This window comes from Babylonia areolata, chromosome 28 (assembly GCF_041734735.1).
Source record: "Babylonia areolata isolate BAREFJ2019XMU chromosome 28, ASM4173473v1, whole genome shotgun sequence".
Classification (NCBI taxonomy): domain Eukaryota; kingdom Metazoa; phylum Mollusca; class Gastropoda; order Neogastropoda; family Buccinidae; genus Babylonia; species Babylonia areolata.
Window position 1 is genome coordinate 2,328,227 of NC_134903.1, and position 22,744 is coordinate 2,350,970.

At 41.9% G+C, this 22,744-nt stretch overlaps 2 protein-coding genes across 2 annotated transcripts in view; one reads left to right on the forward strand and one right to left on the reverse strand.

The window, feature by feature from the left end:
* The window catches only part of LOC143301750 (uncharacterized), a 21,012-nt gene extending 12,439 nt beyond the window's left edge, over positions 1-8,573 (forward strand). The window contains exon 6 of the mRNA XM_076616138.1: positions 8,328-8,573. Within this exon, the coding sequence (XP_076472253.1) occupies positions 8,328-8,573 (246 nt within the window). The remainder of the gene's footprint in view (positions 1-8,327) is intronic.
* The window catches only part of LOC143301831 (exosome complex component 10-like), a 49,430-nt gene continuing 34,726 nt past the window's right edge, over positions 8,041-22,744 (reverse strand). The window contains exons 18-22 of the mRNA XM_076616239.1: positions 22,605-22,689; positions 18,982-19,229; positions 17,908-18,331; positions 15,900-15,976; positions 8,041-11,411 (exon numbers count right to left, since the gene is read on the reverse strand). Of these exons, the coding sequence (XP_076472354.1) occupies positions 11,328-11,411; positions 15,900-15,976; positions 17,908-18,331; positions 18,982-19,229; positions 22,605-22,689 (918 nt within the window). The 3' untranslated portion in view covers positions 8,041-11,327. The remainder of the gene's footprint in view (positions 11,412-15,899; positions 15,977-17,907; positions 18,332-18,981; positions 19,230-22,604; positions 22,690-22,744) is intronic.

Sequence of the window (22,744 nt, forward strand, 5' to 3'; positions counted from 1 at the left end):
CTTTATCTTAAGCCCTTTGTAGCAATATAAATACATAAATTTCAGAATGTAGAGTTAATATTTTTAGTAAACATTAGTAGGCTTTTGGGTTTTTACAAAACTATAAGAATACATTCATGGTCTTTGTACTACATGTAAGTTCCTCCTTCCTCCTGATACACAACTGAAACAACGGCCATTCTTTCTGATGACCGTGTCACCACTGGTTTGTGCTGGGGATTTTCATATTTCTATAATTCAACCAACTCTGATATAGATTACATGATTTTTGATCAGTTGACCTCATGCATGAATGTGGTGTAATACACACAAAGGAAGTTCAAACATTAACAGGTGTATGCACCTGTATCGTACTGTATTGTAATGTACTGTATTGTATCCCGTTGTATTGCCTTGCCTTGCGTTGTGTTGTGTTGTGCTGTGTTGCATTGTGCTGTGCTGTGCTGTGCTGTGTTGTGTTGTCATTTTTGGTCAAAACAGATTTCCCTGGGTGAAATTCATGCTGCTCCCTGAGAGCACATCACCACAGTGCAGCATCACCTTTTCGTTTTCTTCTTCTGTCTGCAACGTGCAAGTGCTTAGTACTTTTACGGTCAAATAAGATTTTTCAACAGGATTTTGCCAACCTTCTTTTTGCTGTGGGTTATTTTACATGCACAAAGTGCTGCTGTACACAGTCTCGTCTGAATGACCAGGTCCCAGACCACCATTCAAGGTCTATAGTGATTAAAGGTCCCATTGCCTTTCATGGCCATCTGGGTGGTGAAACCACTGTGTCTTGGACTTGGCACAGAAAGGCAGAACCCCCATCAGTGCAGTGAACCACTGTGTCTTGGACTTGGCACAGGAAGGCAGAACCCCCATCAGGGCGGTGAAACCACTGTCTCTTGGACTCGGCACAGAAAGGCAGAACCCCCATCAGGGTGGTGAAACCACTGTGTCTTGGACTTGGCACAGGAAGGCAGAACCCCCATCAGGGCGGTGAACCACTGTGTCTTGGACTCGGCACAGAAAGGCAGAATCCCATCTTCTCCTTCCACCAGTTTAACTTCACCTGACTGATGTTGGGTACCTGTTCACAACCTGGGTGTAGTAAGGAAAATCTGATGTAGAGTGCCTTTCCTAAGGACTGAACACTATGCCGAAATGGCGCCTTGAACCTTGATCACTGATGAACAACGGATAAGGTCAACGCTTAAATGATTCTGCCACAATGCCTCTGAAGGTCTAGTGGAGCTGGTTGTAAAAATCCTTGTCAGCATATGGGACTTGAACTTGTGGATACTTTATCGCTTCCTAGTCAGACACATTAACACTTGGCCACTGCTCCACACGGCTGTTGATTCAGACTATCATTCCCTTCCTTCTTTGAAATGAATCTAAGCTATCTTTTCCCTCTCCCTCTAAATATGATCAATCAAAAAGTGTAACTGTAAGTGTAATTCAGTATTTCTCTACTTTGAATCAACAGGTTAATTACGGAGAAAATAAACCATCAATCAAGTATAGTAGCTTTAAGGCAAAGTGTATACTGTTAATGAATATGCCATTATCATATGGTTTCTAAAAGTATATGAGTTTTCATTCCAGTACCCTCATGGACAGTATAATATAACTGTGAAAATATTAAGTACTAACAGCATGTACGCATCGTCACATCTTTAAAATGGAATATCTTCAGAACCAATCAAGATATTCACTTACTCTTTTTTTTTGTTTTTCTTATATTGTCATGTTGTTTGCCAAAAATCACATTTCAGTCCTTGTAATGAACATTTAAATTTTCACTGCCACCACCTACTGTTATTCAATAATTCACCACTTACAATCAACAGCTGATTACAGAAAATGATTCCATCAATCGAGTATGTTTTAAGGCAAAGTGTAGACTGTAATTCAATATTTCACCAATCAGGATCAACAGGTTAATTATGGAAAAAGAAAACCATGAATCAAGTATCATTGTTAACTTTTGGGGTGAAGGTTGACCATCTATAGCTCTTTAGTTAAAAGTATGACAGAATTGGTGATAAACTGGGTCAAGAGTTCCTGGGCTGGGGTTCATGTCAGTAAGGAAAGGGAACACAACTGTTGTCTCCCTTGTCGAATTTGTAGGTCATGACAACAACCAATGAACCTCTCCCCCGATCTCAGTCAACATCCTCACCTTAGTTTTACTGTCAAGGAGGCAACAAAAAAGGCAAACATGAATGCTAGACATAGCACATCTCCCACAAAATGCTGCAGAAATAAATAAAAAATTTTTTTAACTCATAATGAAATAAATAAATACATAAACCAAACTGATCAATGAAATAATAAAACAAAAAATTAAAACATACACTGAATGCAATTAAGAAAATTAAAATAAAATAAAAATGGTCAGTGTTTATCAAACTTATACACACACACAACCACCAGCAGCCCCCACCCCACCCCACCCACACACACATAAACACACACACGCACACACGCACACACACACACACACACACAGCCAGTTTTGGGACTTGTCCACACCTCCGCCACTTCTAAGTTTTGAGTGAAAAACTTTACATAACTACAAGCAAAGCATACTGCAGTAAGACCTAAAAACTTTACATAATCATAAACACATCATATTACAGTATGACCTAAAAACTTTTCATCGTGATATAAACTTATTATACTGCACAACTGTACATTCAGACTACTGGAGTCAACATGACCCCATCCGCACTCCATCCTCCTTCCTCTCTCACACACAATCAACTGGGTCATTTCCAAAGATGTAGGTCTTCCATCTAGCTCGGCAAACAACCTAGCCATCACAGATTGACATAAACTTACAGTTGGGCCACCATGCAGCAAAGTGACAACTGTGTAACCCATCACCAATAGCTATTTCCCTAAATCTCTCTTGGCGGGGGAGAGGGGATACAACTTGGGCAAGACACTCTCCATTCAGGTTCAGGTTCAGGTAAAGGGCGATGCCAAGCATCGCAGCCTTGCGGCTTTGTAGTTGCACGCCCCGTCAGTTTTCGTTTTGTTTTTTGTCATCATTTTTTTTGGTCAGGTACTCCCATTGTGATCGAATTTTCAAACCCTGATAGCCAGGACAGTCGTTGCCTCCATTGCAGTTCTGATGGTTACAGTCGGACACTATCATTCATAAAAAGGCCTACCTGAAGCTTGAGCGAAAATAAAACCCTTGTGCAGATGGACAAACGTTACGCGCGTGTGCTCAAAACATGTCGTCTGCTCTCAATAGTCTCAAACACAAAATTTTAAAAATCTAAAATTCAAAAAGATTTTCTTTTCTACGCGATTTTTGTGTTCATCTTGTATACATATATATATATATTTGCAAATGTTCTCAACCCTATAAAATCAAAATCACACATACTGGGAAAAATGAAGAAGAAAGCGAAGTTTATATAGAGAGATTAACGCATTTGTTTGGTCATTGACCTAAAATGTTGGCCTATTTCTCGGTGACTGGTCCCATTTTGTGACCATGAAGCGAAATAAATTAACATACCTCTGAATTTGAACGGCATCGGTTGGCGTCTTAAGTTTTTTTTGCTGCTGTGCGCACAATATCGCAGTGAAAACTGTTTTTATGCGTAGGTTCGGGGTGGGTATTGCTTCACCTCTCTTTTCAACGTCGTGTTCGGTGATTGTTTCTTGAAATAGATCGGATCGGTTGATCCAGAAAGTGTGTCAAATTTGGGCCCCGAATGGCTCAGGCAGAGTACCGGACGTGTGACCCTGGGGTTGCGGGTTCGAATCTCTGTCCAGCCGTTTCGTTTTGGGAGCATTTTCTACACTCGGAGTTATTCAGTTAACCTTGCGTGCGAACACACGCATTTACATCGTTACTTGAATCCCATCTTCCATTGGCTGCCCCCAGAAGAGAAGGCCAGATTAGCATGCCACGGGCCGATGACATGGATGACACGTATTCAAACAGCATGCATCATTCCGGAAAACGGAATATGGCAACCTTCATGGTGGGATTAAAAACGCTTGGTCATTTTCGACGCAAACAATCCAAGTAAAAACTCCCCCCCCCCCCCCCTCAAATACCTACCCATCCCACATCCATGACCCAGTGCAGCAGGTAATTCAACCAGGAAGTTGACTGCCAAGCAACAAAATGAGAAGAGGATCAATTACATCACAGTGTACAATGTCCATGTAAAAAAAACCCAAAAAAACACCAACATTATATGATGGGGTGATGAAGTAAAATGTACATGTAATGTGGTGATAGGGGAAAATAAGTACCAAAAGAAATAGATCAACACTAATAGTGGACATACATATCCGGTCATCGCCACAACACTGAGACTTGGAAAGGTGCATGTAACTATTTATATTGTTTAAAAAACAAAAAACAAAACAAAAAACTCCCGGGAGGCAGCTACCTGCATGGAAGTGCTGTTCTAGAGTACACACTTTACTGACTGCTATTCTGGCAACTTCTTCCAACTGGTCTTCCCAACTTCCATTCATTTGCTGTTCTTATGAAAAATGTTTGGTTTTTTAACTCCTCCTTTATGCCAAGTGGAATGGCAAAGCCTTTGCTGTTCTGGATTGTTCTTCCTTTTAAATAATCATCAGATCATAATCTCTGTAACCTGTACAGGCCTGTTCCAGTTGGCCTGGGTCTTCTGCTGGTCATCTTTGTAGGTGTCAGAATTTTTTCTGGCAGTAACTGACTAAGTCTGGAATTTGTATACTGAGATCCAATGATACTGATAGTGAGGTTGATGAGTCTACGGCATTCATCCAGGGCATAGACACTGTAGTATTATATTGAGATAAAAGTGTTTATGTCCTGGGATTGGAACAAAGACCCCCATAATTATATATACATGGTCGGTGGTGGAAATTTCTGGTCCTGCAGCATACGAGTCCTGAAGCTTAGATCAGTCCCTGGACCCAAAGTCCTTTGCAGTGAACCATGCAGCCTGACACTGGAATTGTTCAAGTCATTCTATTATTATATTGTCTTCCTTTTCCTTCTTGGAACCTGAAAATTAGTATCTGGATAACGACTGACTTGTTTTCCGCAAGTGATTCAGGACTACGACAATGACTGCAGCCGAGTTGTCTTCCTGACAAGACACTCTGTCTGTGCTGCAAGCCCTTCAAAATAACATGCTCCCAACCCTTGTCGGCAATGCTGCAGAAAGTGGCCTGTCCACACAACACTCATGACCAAAATACGTGGCAACTACAAAGAACAGGAGAAACAACGTTGTTGATCACCACAACTGCACTGATGGTGTAGCTGTGAATGCCAGAAAGAAGAAAAGAAGTTTTCTGCATGAACCTGTATGGCTCCAAGATCTCAGCTACTGTAAAAGGCAAAACATCTGATATAAAAATGTGTTCCCCATTGAGGGATCCGTTATATCGTTGTTGTTGGTGTGTGTAGCTTTTTTCATGGTGATCCCTCGACCATGCCATTTCATATTTTCAGTGATTGTGAACATGTGTGCATGCATCTGAGAACACACACACACACACACACACGCACACACACACACACACACAAACACTCATACAATGCACAGGACTTAAACACAAATAAGTATGGACATATTCCACTTTATTTTCATCATTCTATGTACATTCTTCTTACACAGAAGTAGTCAAATACAATGTTCCAATGCTGGCTGCAGAATAAAGATGACTGGGCTTAATGACATACCCAAAAATGTACACAACTTATTTCTTATATCACCCCATCGCATATGTAAATGACCGATTTCTTACAATGCCATCCTTACATATGTACATGGTTTCTCTGCTTGGGTGGAGTACCAGTGGTAATTTGCCCAGGACATGAATCAAAACCCTGTTGGAGTCTGCACCAGTGAAACTGAATGAATTATTTATTTATAATCAAAGCCTCAAAATATACGAACTGTACATGCAACATAAGTGAATCACTGATTTGTGAAACACACACACACACACACACACATGCATACATGTATGTATCCTGATTTATACTGTATCTGTGTTTGTGTATGATTTTCGATTTATGTTTGTATCTTTTTATGTACTATCCCCCCTCATATTCCTTGTGATCCCAGTACACTTGGTAATAAACACATATTCTATTCTTCTATTCTACATGGACACATATACACATACACACAATATCACACATATTACTTTCACATCACTCAGATAAAACAAAAACAAAAACCACCCTTGTTCCAACACACGTACAAACCATATCAAAATAAACCAATATCTTTCATTCCCAATACATGTACAAATCACTTCAAAAGCATGTGAACATTTACAAACACATCCGCTGCCTCAAAGTCAAATGTCTGTGTTTTTGGCTGTCAGCAGTTCAAACTTATAAATAAACGATGTAATCTGTTGCATATATAAAGGTAACTGATTTGAAAGAAGAAATGAGCAAGAAATCTTAGCAGTTAATGAATCAGATTTTCTTATATGACAGATGAGGAAATCGATTCCTGGCAGCGTTTGGTGGGAAAGGGATTCGTTGGGTTTCCCCCCAATTTCTCAGAACATAGTGAAAATGGTGTCAGCTGGTACTGGTGATCCATGGAAAAAACAAAACAAAAAAACCGCCCCTTACATGGAAGAAGAGTTTATCAAATACTTCTCTCTTTTTTAAGGCAGCAATTCATATAAATCAGTGGATATAAGAATTGAAGTACAGAAGTGAAATGAATTTACAACAACAAAACAAACAAAAAACCGATTATGAAATAAAAAATAAAAGCACATAAAAATTTAAAGAAAAACAACAAATCAGACAAAATATTTCACACCAACAAGAAAAAGTAGATAGGCATGCAAGTACAGCTATAGATAAATTCTTAACTCTATCATTATCCTGTGCTAGATAAAGATGAACAACTAATGTAGCTTCAAATATTTTAATTGCAGAAGCCCCAGGCAGTTTCATGGGTACTTGTTGTCACTGTGACAATGCTGTGAGGTTCTTTGAAGGAACTTCAATTTCTGCTTGTTTTTACTGTTATTCTCCTTTCAGAACAATTGTGGCTGACTTTCTGAATTAATCTCAGATGAAAAGCTTCCATGGTAACAGTGTTACTGATGGCCCGAACAGCTGAGCGGGTAAAGCGCTTGACTACTGAAAATCCTGGGTTTGAATCCCAGTTGCGGTGGCTGGTGAGTTAAGGGGACGGAGTTAAAAGATTTTTCTGATCTCTCAGGTTAACTCACTCAGTACGGCCAGTCCTCTCTTCTCCTCTACACAGACCCCTCGGATGTCCAGTGGGTGTCTGAATGACCCAACCTTTAACTTCCGTCATCAGAACTGTGGTATTCTTTGTCAACATTCACCTCTTCAGTATAAGAGCCTTCTGCTTGCAATATTTTGATGATGGTAATTGGGATGAAACGCTGTTAACGTCGTCTCTTTCGCCGTTCGTATGGAGAGAGTTAAACGATGTGCAGACCTGCTAGTGCCTGAAACCCCTTCATGTGCACAGGCATGCAGAAGATCGAGTATGCAAACTGAAGAATCTGAAAACTTTGTCAGCATTTGGTGGGTTTGGGAAACAAGAACATAACAAGCATGGTAACAGAGTATAGCTGCCTGAACAGTGCGGTAAAAATGGTCGCACACTAAAAACCCACTTGTACATACGAGTCAACAAGCAAGCTTCAGCCTACAAACACAGAAGAAAAAGAACAATCATTCCACTGCTTACAGAGTCCATGTATGTTTGAGGAATCTGCTGGAGATGTTCAGTCGCTTAATTTTATTTTTTTATCATTGTTGCTTACAGCCAAGCCGACCACATTGGGGCCGTGTCAGTGTGTGTGACTCAACCATCAATCCTAGTTTCAGTTCATGTAACAAATCTTTAAACAAAACATCCAGACTGATGGTCTGAAACCAGTAATACAGCGTTCTCTTGCATGCACATCCCTAAAAACGTATCTAAATCTGTACTGGCTGCCATTCTTTATTTTTTTAAAACAACAACAAAACATAGCTGCCTTGATATTAATTTTCACAAATATGTCCTCTTTTCTTTTTTTTTCTTTTTTTTTTCTCAAAATGAGATGATGACAAAGAGGCAGCTAATATTCATCAACCAACTACAACAACAGATATGAAGGTTTATTCCACTCAATGAAATGAACTACTGTTTTGTTCCATTTGATTAAATCAAAATATCAATTGATTCCAGCTGAAATGAATATACCAGTTAATTCCACTCAATGAAATGAATGCATCAGTTGATTCCAATTATTATTAATAAAATGAACGTATCAAAATCACACACAATGACAGTGACCATGTGTATTTCCAGATCACAGTCCAAATTTTCACCACTGCTGACAAGGCAGGAGATGAGAAAGGGGAAGAGAAAACACAGAATACTGGTATGGATGTGTGGGCAGGGATGGGTGGGCACATGGGTCATCCAAGGCTTTCTGGGGACACATGGGTCATCCAAGGCTCTCTGGGGACATCATCATGGGTCATCCAAGGCTTTCTGGGGACACATGGGTCATCCAAGGCTCTAAGGGGACACGTGGGTCATCCAGGGCTCTAAGGGGACATCATCATGGGTCATCCAAGGCTTTCTAGGGACACATGGGTCATCCAAGGCTCTATGGGGACATCATCATAGGTCATCCAAGGCTCTAAGGGGACACATGGCTCATCCAAGGCTCTCTGGGGACATCATCATAGGTCATCCAAGGCTCTAAGGGGACACGTGGGTCATCCAAGGCTTTCTGGGGACACATGGGTCATCCAAGGCTCTCTGGGGACACATGGGTCATCCAAGGCTTTCTGGGGACATCATCATAGGTCATCCAAGGCTTTCTGGGGACATCATCATGTGTCATCCAAGGCTCTAAGGGGACACATGGGTCATCCAAGGCTCTCTGGGGACATCATCATAGGTCATCCAAGACTCTAAGGGGACACGTGGGTCATCCAAGGCTCTCTGGGGACACATGGGTCATCCAAGGCTCTCTGGGGACACATGGGTCATCCAAGGCTCTCTGGGGACATCATCATGGGTCATCCAAGGCTCTCTGGGGACACATGGATCATCAAAGGCCCTCTGGGGACACATGGGTCATCCAAGGCTCTAAGGGGGCACATGGGTCATCCAAGGCTATCTGGGGACACACGTGTCATCCAAGGTTTTCTGGGGACATCATCATGGGTCATCCAAGGCTCTCTGGGGACATCATCATTGGTCGTCCAAGGCTCTCTGGGGACACATGGGTCATCCAAGGCTCTCTGGGGACACATGGGTCATCCAAGGCTTTCTGGGGACATCATCATGGGTCATCCAAGGTCTATGGGGACACACGGGTCATCCAAGGCTTTCTGGGGACATCATCATGGGTCATCCAAGGCTCTATGGGGACACCTGGGTCATCCAAGGCTCTATGGGGACATCTGTCATCCATGTCTCTCTGGGGACATCATCATGGGTCATCCATGTCTCTCTGGGGACATCATCGGTCATCCAAGTCTCTCTGGGGACATCATCATGGGTCATCCAAGGCTCTATGGGGACATGTGTCATCCAAAGCTCTCAAGGGTTACCAGGCAAACAGCCTGTCTTGACTCATCCACAGCCATAGTTTAAAAAAACTGATAAAATGTCGGGAGACAGATGGAAGAAATTTGGATACTTATCCCCAAAAAGGTTACTATTTCTCTCTCAAACTGTATCTCCTATTCACAGAAACAACAAGAAGAAGAAGAAAACCAAACCCTTTAATACACATAAAACTTTTGATGCTCTTTAACACACACAAAACCCATTTGTTTCTCTTACTCTTTTCAAACCATGAACCACACGCCACAGCACACAATTATACTACACCTTGAAAAATAGTTCAATGCACACAAAATCCAATGAAGATGTTGCTCTCAACAAGCCTCACTGACAGAAAGAATTGTTTTCTCAAAACGTATTAGAATTATACTGAAAATAGTTTATCAATCAACACATTATCCAAATACAAATTGCCCTCAAACACTCTCACTTGGATACAGAAATGTTTCCACACACAATGTATCAAAATCATGTCAATTATGAAGAAAGTGCTGAACTGCCTAAATACAGATTCAGTCACTGCCGTGGGTGACTGATAACATTTACTCACCAAGACTGGTAAATTGTATGAATTTCTTCTGCTCTTGTGACATTTTTCAAACCGAGTTTCAGCATTCAATGCTTTATATTGCTTAAATCCATGGACTGCATTAAAGATTTTGACAGCTTTTGAAACAGCTACAAAAAATCTGAAGCTTTTTATGAACACACACACACACACAAACATTATATATATATATATCACACACACACACACACACACACACACACACAAACACACACATCTTCACTCATTCAGGATGATTACAAGCACAAACCCATAGCTGTAGCAGCATCCACGTTCTGTAAAATGTCAAAATAAAATGCCACTTTAGGCAGGAGGTGCTCCCAAAACAGATGAGCAGAATCTCACTGGTTATCGTCGTGTGAACACACGCAACAAGTCAGATGCTATTTACCGAGTGAGAAGTCACCACTCTCACCTAGCAGCAAACTGGGATCAAGGTATGTGTAGACTGACCTCAATGCAAATTTCACAACTGTGAAATGCTTATGTGTTTGTATCATGTGTAAAATGTTCAAGTAAAACCTGTAAACTCGTTAACAGAAGGGGTGCTATAAAAATGTTCATGATTATTACTATTATTAAATGTAAAACATCATTTCACATGAACCTCATTTCAAAGAGTCATCAGTAAAGACTGTGACAGTGTGCAATAAACTTCAGGCAAAAAAGTGCAAAGTTGTGGAGGTGAGGCCCCACAAGGATTGCATGACAGATTTTACCACTCAAGGTGAGGCCTTAAAAGGGTAACATGAATCTTTCTTTTTCAATTTTTATGATTTTTGTTTTTGACTTCAAAGTCTCAGTCAGCTTTTACAACATCAGCCTTCACGCAGCAATGGAGCTCCCCTGTCAATACACCATTTTCTGTTGCTTTTTAACCAAACAAAATTAAAACCAATTTCCTGTGCTCTTTAATTTCACAACAAACTTTTTTCCAACTGAGCAAAACCATTCAAAATTATCTTCCATTCTCTCATCAAGATGGCAAACTGTGAGCACAGCATTCTGCAGCACTTGTCATTTGACGACGGGACAAGTCATCCATATATATTATACTGCAAGTCAACATTATTGTCTCTCTCTGCAGGTCTGCCATGATTTCTTCTTCGCAGTCGTGATGGAAGTCGGCACTGTCTTCTCTCGCAGCGGATCCATCACTATTTTTTCTTGCCGCCGCCGCCAGTCTCTGAGGTGAAGGTGATGCTCTTCTTCTGCTTGGCACCGAACCGTTCCTTCTTGCCCTGCACAAATCAAACCCTTGGCATGATCACAACACTGCAACTCACTTCATCCAGCTTAACCCATCGAACCGTTCCTTCTTGCCCTGCACAAATCAAACCCTTGGCATGATCACAACACTGCAACTCTGCATCACTTCATCCAGGTTAACCCATCGAACCGTTCCTTCTTGCCCTGCACAAATCAAACCTTTGGCATGACCACAACACTGCAACTCTGCATCACTTCATCCAGCTTAACCCATCGAACCGTTCCTTCTTGCCCTGCACAAATCAAACCCTTGGCATGATCACAACACTGCAACTCTGCATCACTTCATCCAGGTTAACCCACTCAACCCTGGAGAGTTTACAACCGTACTGCTGAGGAAAAAATGCAGGAAGTATACCGTTTTTCTTCCAAATTACCTTTAGATAAATCCAGAAATAATGTATGAGTTAGTTCCCTTCCCTTACGATTCATGCATATGGAAGAAAGTGAAAATCATTTTAATAAGACAAATTTTGATGCCAGGGCAACGCTTGGCACAATGTTGAATGAGTTAACCCTCTGCTGGACAATAATAATATGACACGGAAACTAATTTACCACCTGACTGCAGTTGATACTACACTCAAAGCACTTTTCAAACACCAAGTCATTTGCACAACAGGCTTCCTACCTGATTAGAGCCAACTGACAATTAACAGCTGTCTCTGGGTGCTCATCATTCATTTCCTGTGTCATTCAGTTAGAGCCAACTGACTAGTAACAGCTGTCTCTGGGTGCTCATCATTCATTTCCTGTGTCATTCAGTTAGAGCCAACTGACAATTAACAGCTGTCTCTGGGTGCTCATCATTCATTTCCTGTGTCATTCAGTTAGAGCCAACTGACTAGTAACAGCTGTCTCTGGGTGCTCATCATTCATTTCCTGTGTCATTCAGTTAGAGCCAACTGACAATTAACAGCTGTCTCTGGGTGCTCATCATTCATTTCCTGTGTCATTCAGTTAGAGCCAACTGACAATTAACAGCTGTCTCTGGGTGCTCATCATTCATTTCCTGTGTCATTCAGTTAGAGCCAACTGACAATTAACAGCTGTCTCTGGGTGCTCATCATTCATTTCCTGTGTCATTCAGTTAGAGCCAACTGACAATTAACAGCTGTCTCTGGGTGCTCATCATTCATTTCCTGTGTCATTCAGTTAGAGCCAACTGACAATTAACAGCTGTCTCTGGGTGCTCATCATTCATTTCCTGTGTCATTCAGTTAGAGCCAACTGACAATTAACAGCTGTCTCTGGGTGCTCATCATTCATTTCCTGTGTCATTCAGTTAGAGCCAACTGACAATTAACAGCTGTCTCTGGGTGCTCATCATTCATTTCCTGTGTCATTCAGTTAGAGCCAACTAACTAGTAAGAGCTGTCTCCGGGTGCTCATCATTCATTTCCTGTGTCATTCAGTTAGAGCCAACTGACAATTAACAGCTGTCTCTGGGTGCTCATCATTCATTTCCTGTGTCATTCAGTTAGAGCCAACTGACAATTAACAGCTGTCTCTGGGTGCTCATCATTCATTTCCTGTGTCATTCAGTTAGAGCCAACTGACAATTAACAGCTGTCTCTGGGTGCTCATCATTCATTTCCTGTGTCATTCAGTTAGAGCCAACTGACTAGTAACAGCTGTCTCTGGGTGCTCATCATTCATTTCCTGTGTCATTCAGTCACGTTTCAGTCATGTACACACACACACACACACACACACTCACACAGATACGTAATTTTTTTTATGTAAATGACAGTTTGTTTATTATCCCTCCATGTAGGCAGCCATACTTCATTTCTGAGGGTGTGCATACTAAGTATGTTCTTGTTTCCATTACCCACCAAAATGCTGACATGGATTTCAGAAGTTTTAACACGCATATTTATCTACGTGTGTATACACACGAAAGGGGTACAGGCACTTGGAAGCCTGCACATATCTTAACCTAGGAGATTGGAAAAATCTCCACCCTAAGTCCATCAGGTGAGCAGGGGATCAAACTGACCTAGGAGATTGGAAAAATCTCCACCCTAAGTCCATCAGGTGAGCAGGGGATCAAACTGACCTAGGAGATTAGAAAACTCTCCACCCTAAGTCCATCAGGTGAGTGGGGGATCAAACTGACCTAGGAGATTGGAAAACTCTCCACCCTAAGTCCATCAGGTGAGTGGGGGATCAAAGTCAGGAAACTCAGACGAGAATCCTGCATTCTAACCATCTGACCACCACACCCACACTGAACTGGATGCTGGTCATTCAGATGATACATGTGTGCATTCATTTTCTTTCTTTTCCAATCTTCTTTCTTGATACTAACTTACTCTTAACATTAACTTACTCAGCTCCAGATTATTTGTATTGTATCCTATTGTTTGCACATGTTAAGCAGCAGAATTCTGTACTGTGTGTCCAGACAATAAACCAGTCTTGAGATGTAAGTACCGATAGTCTAGAACATGGTGCACTCATAGCTTTTCATCAGTGTGGAGGGTTGGCCAAGGGAATGACACGCCCACTTTGGAATAGAAAATATCCCAGTGAGAAAAGCAAGAGCCATCTACAATCCACAATCCACACCTTACTTTTCTTCTCTCCTCCCTTCCTTCACGTCTCGAGCTGTGGTCTGGGTGCTGGTCTTTCAAATGAGGCAATACACTGAATGAAACAATGTGTGCTGCATGCACTTGGCACATGTAAAAGAACCCATAACAACAAGAGAGCTGCCCGTGTCAAAAACTGCATAGTCATCAATGTTGACAGGAAAACAAATACATAATTGAAGCCCAAAAAAAACAAAAACAGAAAACCAAAATGGCACAAAGTGACTGCAACATGCTCTCACCTGTAAGGAGCACAATACAATGCAGCATGATTCAGAAACCTGTGCCACCAATTCTCTTCATTTATCACACAACATTCAAACGGGGAGTGCTGGCCTTAGTAGTAATGCATCTGCCTTGGAAGTGAGAGAATCTGAGCCCACTGGTTCAAATCCCCACACCCACAAGTATTTTCTCCCCCTCCACTAGACCATGAGTGGTGGTCTGCATGCAAGTCCTTCGGATAAGGCGATAAACTGATGTCCCATGTGCAGCATGAACTTACCAAAGGTAAAATACCCACAGCAACAAAAGGCTTGTCCCTGGCAAAATTCTGTAGAAAAATCAACTTTGATAGGAAAAGCAATACATTTACAGGCAGAAAAAAAGGGGGTAGCTCTCTCACTGTACAAACACGCTCTCCCTGGGAAGAGCAGTCCGAGCATCATACAAAGAAATCTACAAGGACAAAAAAGCAATCAAATCAGTCAACAATCAAGAAGAATGCTGACTGTGACCATCCAGTGAGGGAATAACAGACATCCCTTTCAGCTTTTCAAGAAAATGTATTGGTGCATTTCTGAAGAAATAAATGGCTCTCTCTGAGAAGAATGCATACACTGTTGGAAGAAGTGAAAGTGGATGTATACACATATTCTGTGAGCGAGAATCATGTTCTAAACTCTGAGAGTATTGTTTAGTTTATATTCAAATCTGCTATATTCTAAAAGAAGTCTGAGTTTTGCTGGCAACTCCTTTACAAATTCTGTTTCTAGATCTTCATGATCGAAAGGAAATTTTCTATCTAAAATTAAGTTTAAATAACATAGTTACCCTGACCCACTAGTGCAGACTCCGGCAGGGGTCTGACATTCCTGTCCTGTGCAAACTACTATCCGCCTATGCGGAGAAAACAAAAGTATCTACGGCCGATAACCTCCGGGAAGTAGGTAACCTCCCCTTTGCCCCCCTGATTAACGCCCTCTTTTTCCAGCAGCCATCATGACTCCTGTTCCTGTGCTCTTCATATGGCTAAGTTTTTTTGTACTTCCTGTCTGTCTGTCAATTCTCTGGCATTCTTGTTTTTTGTCAAATTATGTCTCCAACTAGGTCACATAATTATATAGCTTGATTGGGCGATCGCGCTAAAATTAAGGCGCGATCGCAATCAATTCGCTGACACTCTGGGCCCTCTACTCCTGACCCTCTCAACAACGCCAACCCGCCGCCTCATGATCGAATCAGTGTTTACCTGAAAGCAAGCAGCAACACAGAGAAGCAACAATAAAGTCAGACAGACGTATGCAGCCACTGAACATTCCTAGATCACATGCTGCAAGATACACTGGGGCAACAGTTGTGCCCAACAACAGGGAAAAAAGGAGCGAAAGCTATTAGTTTAAGGTTGGTGTGAGTGAAGACTGCATTTTAATGTTTACTGAGGAAGAATGAAAAAGAAGAAAAAAGAAAGAGGAAAAAAAAAAAAAAAGAGAGGATGTAAGCCACCCTTGCCCCTCCCCACCACACCCCCCACACACACAGCAATATAAAAAAGAAAGATTTAAAATGAAGTGGGTAAAAATAGGAGGATGGCGGTCCCACCAAAACAAAACAAACAAAAAAAAAAGAAAGATCAATGTTTACCTTGTTGTGCTTTTTCTTCTGGCCTCCTCTGAAGTGAGGGCTGTACACATCAGCATGGATCTTTGTCTTCTTCTTTCCTGGAAAACAAACACAAGAAATTTTCTGTCTCAGTAAACATTCCAAAGACATTTCTGCCCGCCTGAAACATTTCATGGGATAACTTAGTACAAAAGCAAAATCTTTTCCCAAGTGAACCCTTCACGTGAACTTAGATGGACAAAGTACAAAAACAGACCTTTTCCCATTTCAACTTTTTTTCTTTGCAAATCACAAATCTTATTCTTAATTTTGTAACAGTTAAGCATGTGGTACAAATATCAATATTTTGTCATTTGTATGTCATGCAAAGTTTGCATCAGTTTGACATGGTACAGTATATGACACCAAAATCAATATTTTGTCATTTGTGTGTCATGCAAAACTTTCACCTGTTTTAAAACTTAGAATGAAATTGTTTTGCATGTAATTTTTTAAATGTTTCTAATTACTTTATTTCTCAGTACCTCTTATTCACCTGAGTACAAGTGGATGAGAGGTGTTCAGCAGCAATGGAAGTTGTGTCCCTTTGTTTAAGTTAACACCTTGTACCCTGAATACAGACTTTTCTGCAACACCCTGTTGCTTCCCTTGGACTGATTACACTGATATATCAGACCAGCAGAAAGTATTGATCAGTTAAGCTTTCTCAATCAGTAGCATTTTTAAGTGTTGCTTGCAGCTTGTCTTTAGTCTCTACATTGTTTGTTTGCAGGTGTTTACAAGGGACTTGAGCATGCTTTTGATATCGCTGTGTGCGTTTTGTGGATGGAGAATGGCTCTCTTAACAGTGCACTCATCCATTGTAGGACTGGTTCACACACACTGCAGAGCAGCTGCACTGAATGGCTCTCTTAACAGTGCACTCATCCACTGTAGGGCTGGTCCACACACACTGCAGAGCAGCTGCACTGAATGGCTCTCTTTACAGTGCACTCATCCACTGTAGGGCTGGTCCACACACACTGCAGAGCAGCTGCACTGAATGGCTCTCTTAACAGTGCACTCATCCACTGAAGGGCTGGTTCACACACACTGCAGAGCAGCTGTACTGAATGGCTCTCTTTACAGTGCACTCATCCACTGTAGGGCTGGTTCACACACACTGCAGAGCAGCTGTACTGATATGGCACAAAGACTTTAAGTGTTAAAACTGCAAAAATTACTGCAAAGATTTGTTCTTCAACGATCAACTTCTATCCCCCCACTCCCCCTCCCCGCCCTCTTGAACCTTCATGGAATTGTTCCTAGTTTGTTTTTTTTATCTGAGGCAGCGTTCAACTAGCATTCTTAGGTAATGTTCTTAGTCACAGTGGCAGTTTAGGGATTAAATGTAATTTTATGGAGAAAACAAAATTTACTTTTAACTCTTTCACAACCAAGTTTCTGTGTGTAAAACACTCCACTGCGCCAAATATTTTAGATAGGATGCTCTCAGTCATAGGCTTCAGTTCACGTTAAAAAAATACAATGGACTTGCTCACTGCAAACTGGGTCAGGGGGCGAAGGTTAGTCATTGTTCTAATGGCAGTGTTTATCGCTATATCATTAGAGCATGTGTGCAGGCGTGCGTACGTGCGTGTGTGTGTTCGTTGTTGCGTGTTTCGAAGACATTGGACTGAAGTTATGATTCAATGAGTACGTACTGTTAATTCAGACTCACCTGTCACAGCCGACTTGTCTGCAGCAGAATAGTCAAAGGGTGTGATGAAGACATTGGACTGAAGCTGTGATTCATTGAGTACGTACTGTTAATTAAGACTCACCTGTCACAGCCGACTTGTCTGCAGCAGAATAGTCAAAGGGTGTGATGAAGACAGTGGACTGAAGCTGTGATTCATTGAGTACGTACTGTTAATTAAGACTCACCTGTCACAGCCGACTTGTCTGCAGCAGAATAGTCAAAGGGTGTGATGAAGACATTGGACTGAAGTTATGATTCAATGAGTACGTACTGTTAATTCAGGCTCACCTGTCACAGCCGACTTGTCTGCAGCAGAATAGTCAAAGGGTGTGATGTTCTCCTCCACTTCCTCCACTGCAGTCTCCGTCAGCGTCTTCTTTTTCTTCTGCTTCTTCTTCTTCTTCTTCTTCCCCTCCTCCACCCCTCCCTCGTCGGCATCCCCTGCAATCTTTTTAGGCTCGGCCGCGAAGGAAACGCTCAAGATTTGCTGCTGCTTCTTCTTCTTTTTCTTCTTCTTCTTCTTGTCGTCTTCGTCCATTTTTTGAGGGGTGGTGGTGGTGGTGGCGGGTACAGACTGGGTTGTCTTCTCTTCTCCCTTCGGGGATTGTGGGGTCGGGGGAACAGGTGAGGGGGAGTCTGGGGGGCTTCCGATGGGGGAGTCCGTGATGAAGGCTCTCTTCTTGGCCTTCTTCTCTTTCCTTTTCTTCTTCAGCTGAAAGACAGTAACATAACGGTGACGTTAACGTGAGAATTTAGGTGTTGCTGTTACTTTGTTTTCTTGCTTTTGTGTGTGTGTGTGTGTGTGTGTGTGTGTGTGTGTGTGTGTGTGTGTGTGTGTGTGTGTGTGTGTGTGTGCCTATGTGTGTGTGTGTGTGTGTGTGTGTGTGTGTGTGTGTGTGTGTGTGTGCCTATGTGTGTGTGTGTGTGTGTGTTTGTATGGGTGCCCTTTGTTTTCTTTTCTTTCTTTTGTGCGTGCATGCGTGTGTGTGTGTGTGTGTGCGTGTGTGTGTGTACCTATGTGTGTGTGTGTGTGTGTGTGTGTGTGTGTGTGTGTGTGTATGTGTGTGTGTGTGTTTGTATGTGTGCACTTTGTTTTCTTGCTTTTGTGCGTGTGTGTGTGTGTGTGTGAATGTGTGTGTGTGTGCCTGTGTGTGTGTGTGTGTGTGTGTGTGTGTGTGTGTGTGTGTGTGTGTGCCTGTGTGTGTGTGTGTGCCTGTGTGTGTGCCTGTGTGTGTGTGTGTGTGTGTGTGTGTGCCTGTGTGTGTGTGTGCCTGTGTGTGTGCCTCTGTGTGTGTGTGTGTGTGCCTGTGTGTGTGTGTCTGTTCACAGATGTAAGCACACAACCCTACAACCATCACTCACCATCTGGTTTGACGACAAGGGCATTTCTTCCTCCGCCGGCTCCACAGGTTTTTTCTTCTTCTTCTTCTTCTTCTTCCCTGCTTCTGCCGTTGACTTGGTGTCGGCTGGCGTCAACGATGATGATGTCATCGGTGTTGTAGCTGCTGAACTGGCAGAAGGTTGTGATGGAGTCAGCACTGTTGCTGCTGCTGCTGCTGCTGTTGTTGACTTGAATGTGTTGGCCTGGACATGTTTCTTCACTGGTGGCGCTAAGAAAAAGATGATGATCATCATAATAATGATAATAATGGAAAGAAGATTAATATTATTATTATCATTACTATAACAACAGCAACAACAAAAATATGAAAAACTACGAGAACGATGATAACGATAAGCAGACAACGCAGAAGGAGAATGACAACAGCCGGTGGAGTGATGCCCTAGAGGGTCCGCCTTGGCAGCGAGAAAATCTGAGCGCGCTGGTTCTAATCATGGCTCGGCCGCCAATATTTTCTCCCCCTCCACTAGACCTTGAGTGGTGGTCTGGATGCTAGTCATTCGGATGAGACAATAAACCGAGGTCCCGTGTGCAGCATGCACTTAGCGCACGTAAAAGAACCCACGGCAACAAGACGGTTGTTCCTGGCAAAATTCTATAGAAAAATCCACTTCGATAGGGAAAACAAATGAAACTGCACGCAGGAAAAAAACACAAAAAAATGGGTGGCGCTGTATCATAGCGACGCGCTCTCCCTGGGAAGAGCAGCCCGAATTTCACACAGAGAAATCTGCTGTGATAAAAAGAAATACAAATACAAAGACAAATACAAAGTATCCAGAAGAATATAGTTATATTATCTATACCACACTTATCTAAAAGCACTTCTTAAAAAAATAATAGTAATAATAAAAAGAAGATTTTTTAAAGAAACACCAAAATAAAAAAACACAACCAGCAATTACTACAATCATTTGTAAGCATTCATTACAACTAATACAAGGAATACAATAAATATTCTCAAACAGCACAAAGTGAAAAGACTTTTTTTTTAAGTAACAAAGTAGCTTACAGATCACCATAGGCTGTGAACATTCTGAACACTTTTAGCCTTACACATTTTCCACACAGATCTGCAGATCTGTTCCCAACTATTTATCATCTTATTTACAAGAAAATATGTGTGGTGACACAAAAAAAGGTCCCCCACTCACCATGTTTTTCGCTGTTCAACCTTTTACTGATTTCTGTACAGTACAAAGCAATGCAATCTAATGCAATCCAATACAGCACAGCACAGCACAGCACAGCACAGCACAGCACAGCACAGCACAGCATAACACAACACATCTTTATTTATCAACAACACTTTCAGTTTCAAATGAAAAGCAAGTTGTTTTTTTCAGTTTCAAGTTTCAAGGGGGCGTCAAAGTATGCAGAGTGATTCATATACCTAAGCTAAACCAATTCTGCTGAAAAATTAAACTGAAATAGAAAAAAAAAAGGAGTTGGGGGGGAGGTGTTGGAGGGGGGGCAGGGGGTGTGGGGGGGCCACAGATACCTGACCAATACATCCATCATATGTGCTGGTCAGATCTTTGATCACAGAACACAATACTCAAACTGAATATCACCGGCATATACAGCACAATACACCACAATACAGTGCCCCTACAATACAATACAATGCAACGTGACACAAAACACCACAATACAGCACATTACAATGCCCTACAATACAATACACCACAACACAATACACCACAATACAGTGCCCCTACAATACAATACACCACAACACAATACACCACAATACAGTGCCCCTACAATACAATACAATACAACGTGACACAATACAGCACAACACAATACCACAATACAGCACATTACAATGCCCTACAATACAACACAACACAACACAATACACCACAACACAATACACCACAATACAGCACAATACAATGCCCCTACAATACAATACAATACAACACACCACAATACAGCACAACACAGTGCCCCCACAATACAGCACAACACAGTGCCCCCACAATACAGCACAACACAGTGCCCCCACAATACAGCACAACACAGTGCCCCCACAATACAGCACAATACAAAACAGCACAACACACCACAACACAACACAACACAAAACACCACAATACAGCACAACACAACACAACACAAAACACCACAATACAACACAACACAACACAACACAGTGCCCCCACAATACAGCACAACACAACACAACACAACACAACACAAAACACCACAATACAGCACAACACAACACAACACAACACAACACAAAACACCACAACACAACACAACACAACACACCACAACACAACACAACACAAAACACCACAATACAGCACAACACAACACAACACAAAACACCACAATACAGCACAACACAACACAACACAACACAACACACCACAATACAGCACAACACAACACAACACAACACACCACAATACAGCACAACACAACACAACACACCACAATACAGCACAACACAACACAACACAACACAAAACACCACAACACAACACAACACAACACAAAACACCACAACACAACACAACACAACACACCACAATACAACACAACACAACACAAAACACCACAATACAGCACAACACAACACAACACACCACAACACAACACAAGACAGCACAACACAACACAAAACAGCACAACACAGCACAAAACAACACAATACAGCACAACACAGTGCCCCCACAACACAGCACAACACAGTGCCCCCACACCACAGCACAACACAAAACAGCACAACACACCACAACACAATACAATACAATACAACACAACACAACACAACACACCACACCACAATACACCACAACACAGTGCCCCTGACTGGGAAGAGAGTGTGAATGTTTCCAGTCCCACACACAGATCACATTTTCACTCCACCACCCCACCAGACCCTGAGTGATGGTCTGATCACCAGTCTTTCTGATGACATTATCAACTGTGTTCTCGAGTGCAGCATGCACTTAAACGCACATTAAATAACCCATGGCAACAAAAGGGTTGTCCCTGGCAAAATCATGTGGAAAAAGGAAATTTTCTATCTAAAATTACGTTCAAATAACACACTTACCGTGACCCAATTAGTGCAGGGGTCTGACATTCCTGTCCTGTGCAAACTACTATCCGCCTATGCGGAGAAAATGAAACTATGGCCAATAACCTCCCGGAAGTAGGTAACCTCCCCTTTGTCCCGCTGGCTAGCGCCCTCTTTTGACGGCAGCCATTATGACTCCTGTTCCTGTGCTCTCCATACGGCTAAGTTTTTTTGTATTTTCTGTCTGTCTGTCGATTCTCTGGCGTTCTTGTTTTCTGTCAAACTGTCTTGAACCAGGTCACATAATTATATGGTTCGACTGGGAGATCGGGCTAAAATTAAGGCGCGATCGCAAAATCATGTGGAAAAGCCCACTTTGACAGTAAAACAAGGACACTTGCAGACAGAATTAACAAACACAACAACAACAAAAAAAACAAGAAAAGAGTAGCATGCTTTCTCCGCAGGGAAAGCTGCACAGATTTCACACTAAGAAGTCTGTTATGATAAAAAAAAAAAAAAAAAGTAATACAATTCACTCACCAAATTCCGGAGCAAAGGTATTCAGGTCAACATCACTTTTCCGCTTCTGCGAGGCAGGGGCCGTGTGCTGCTTCAGTCGCCACACCTACCACACACATCACATGATCAGAAACGTCCAATGAAAACCAGTCTTTACAACA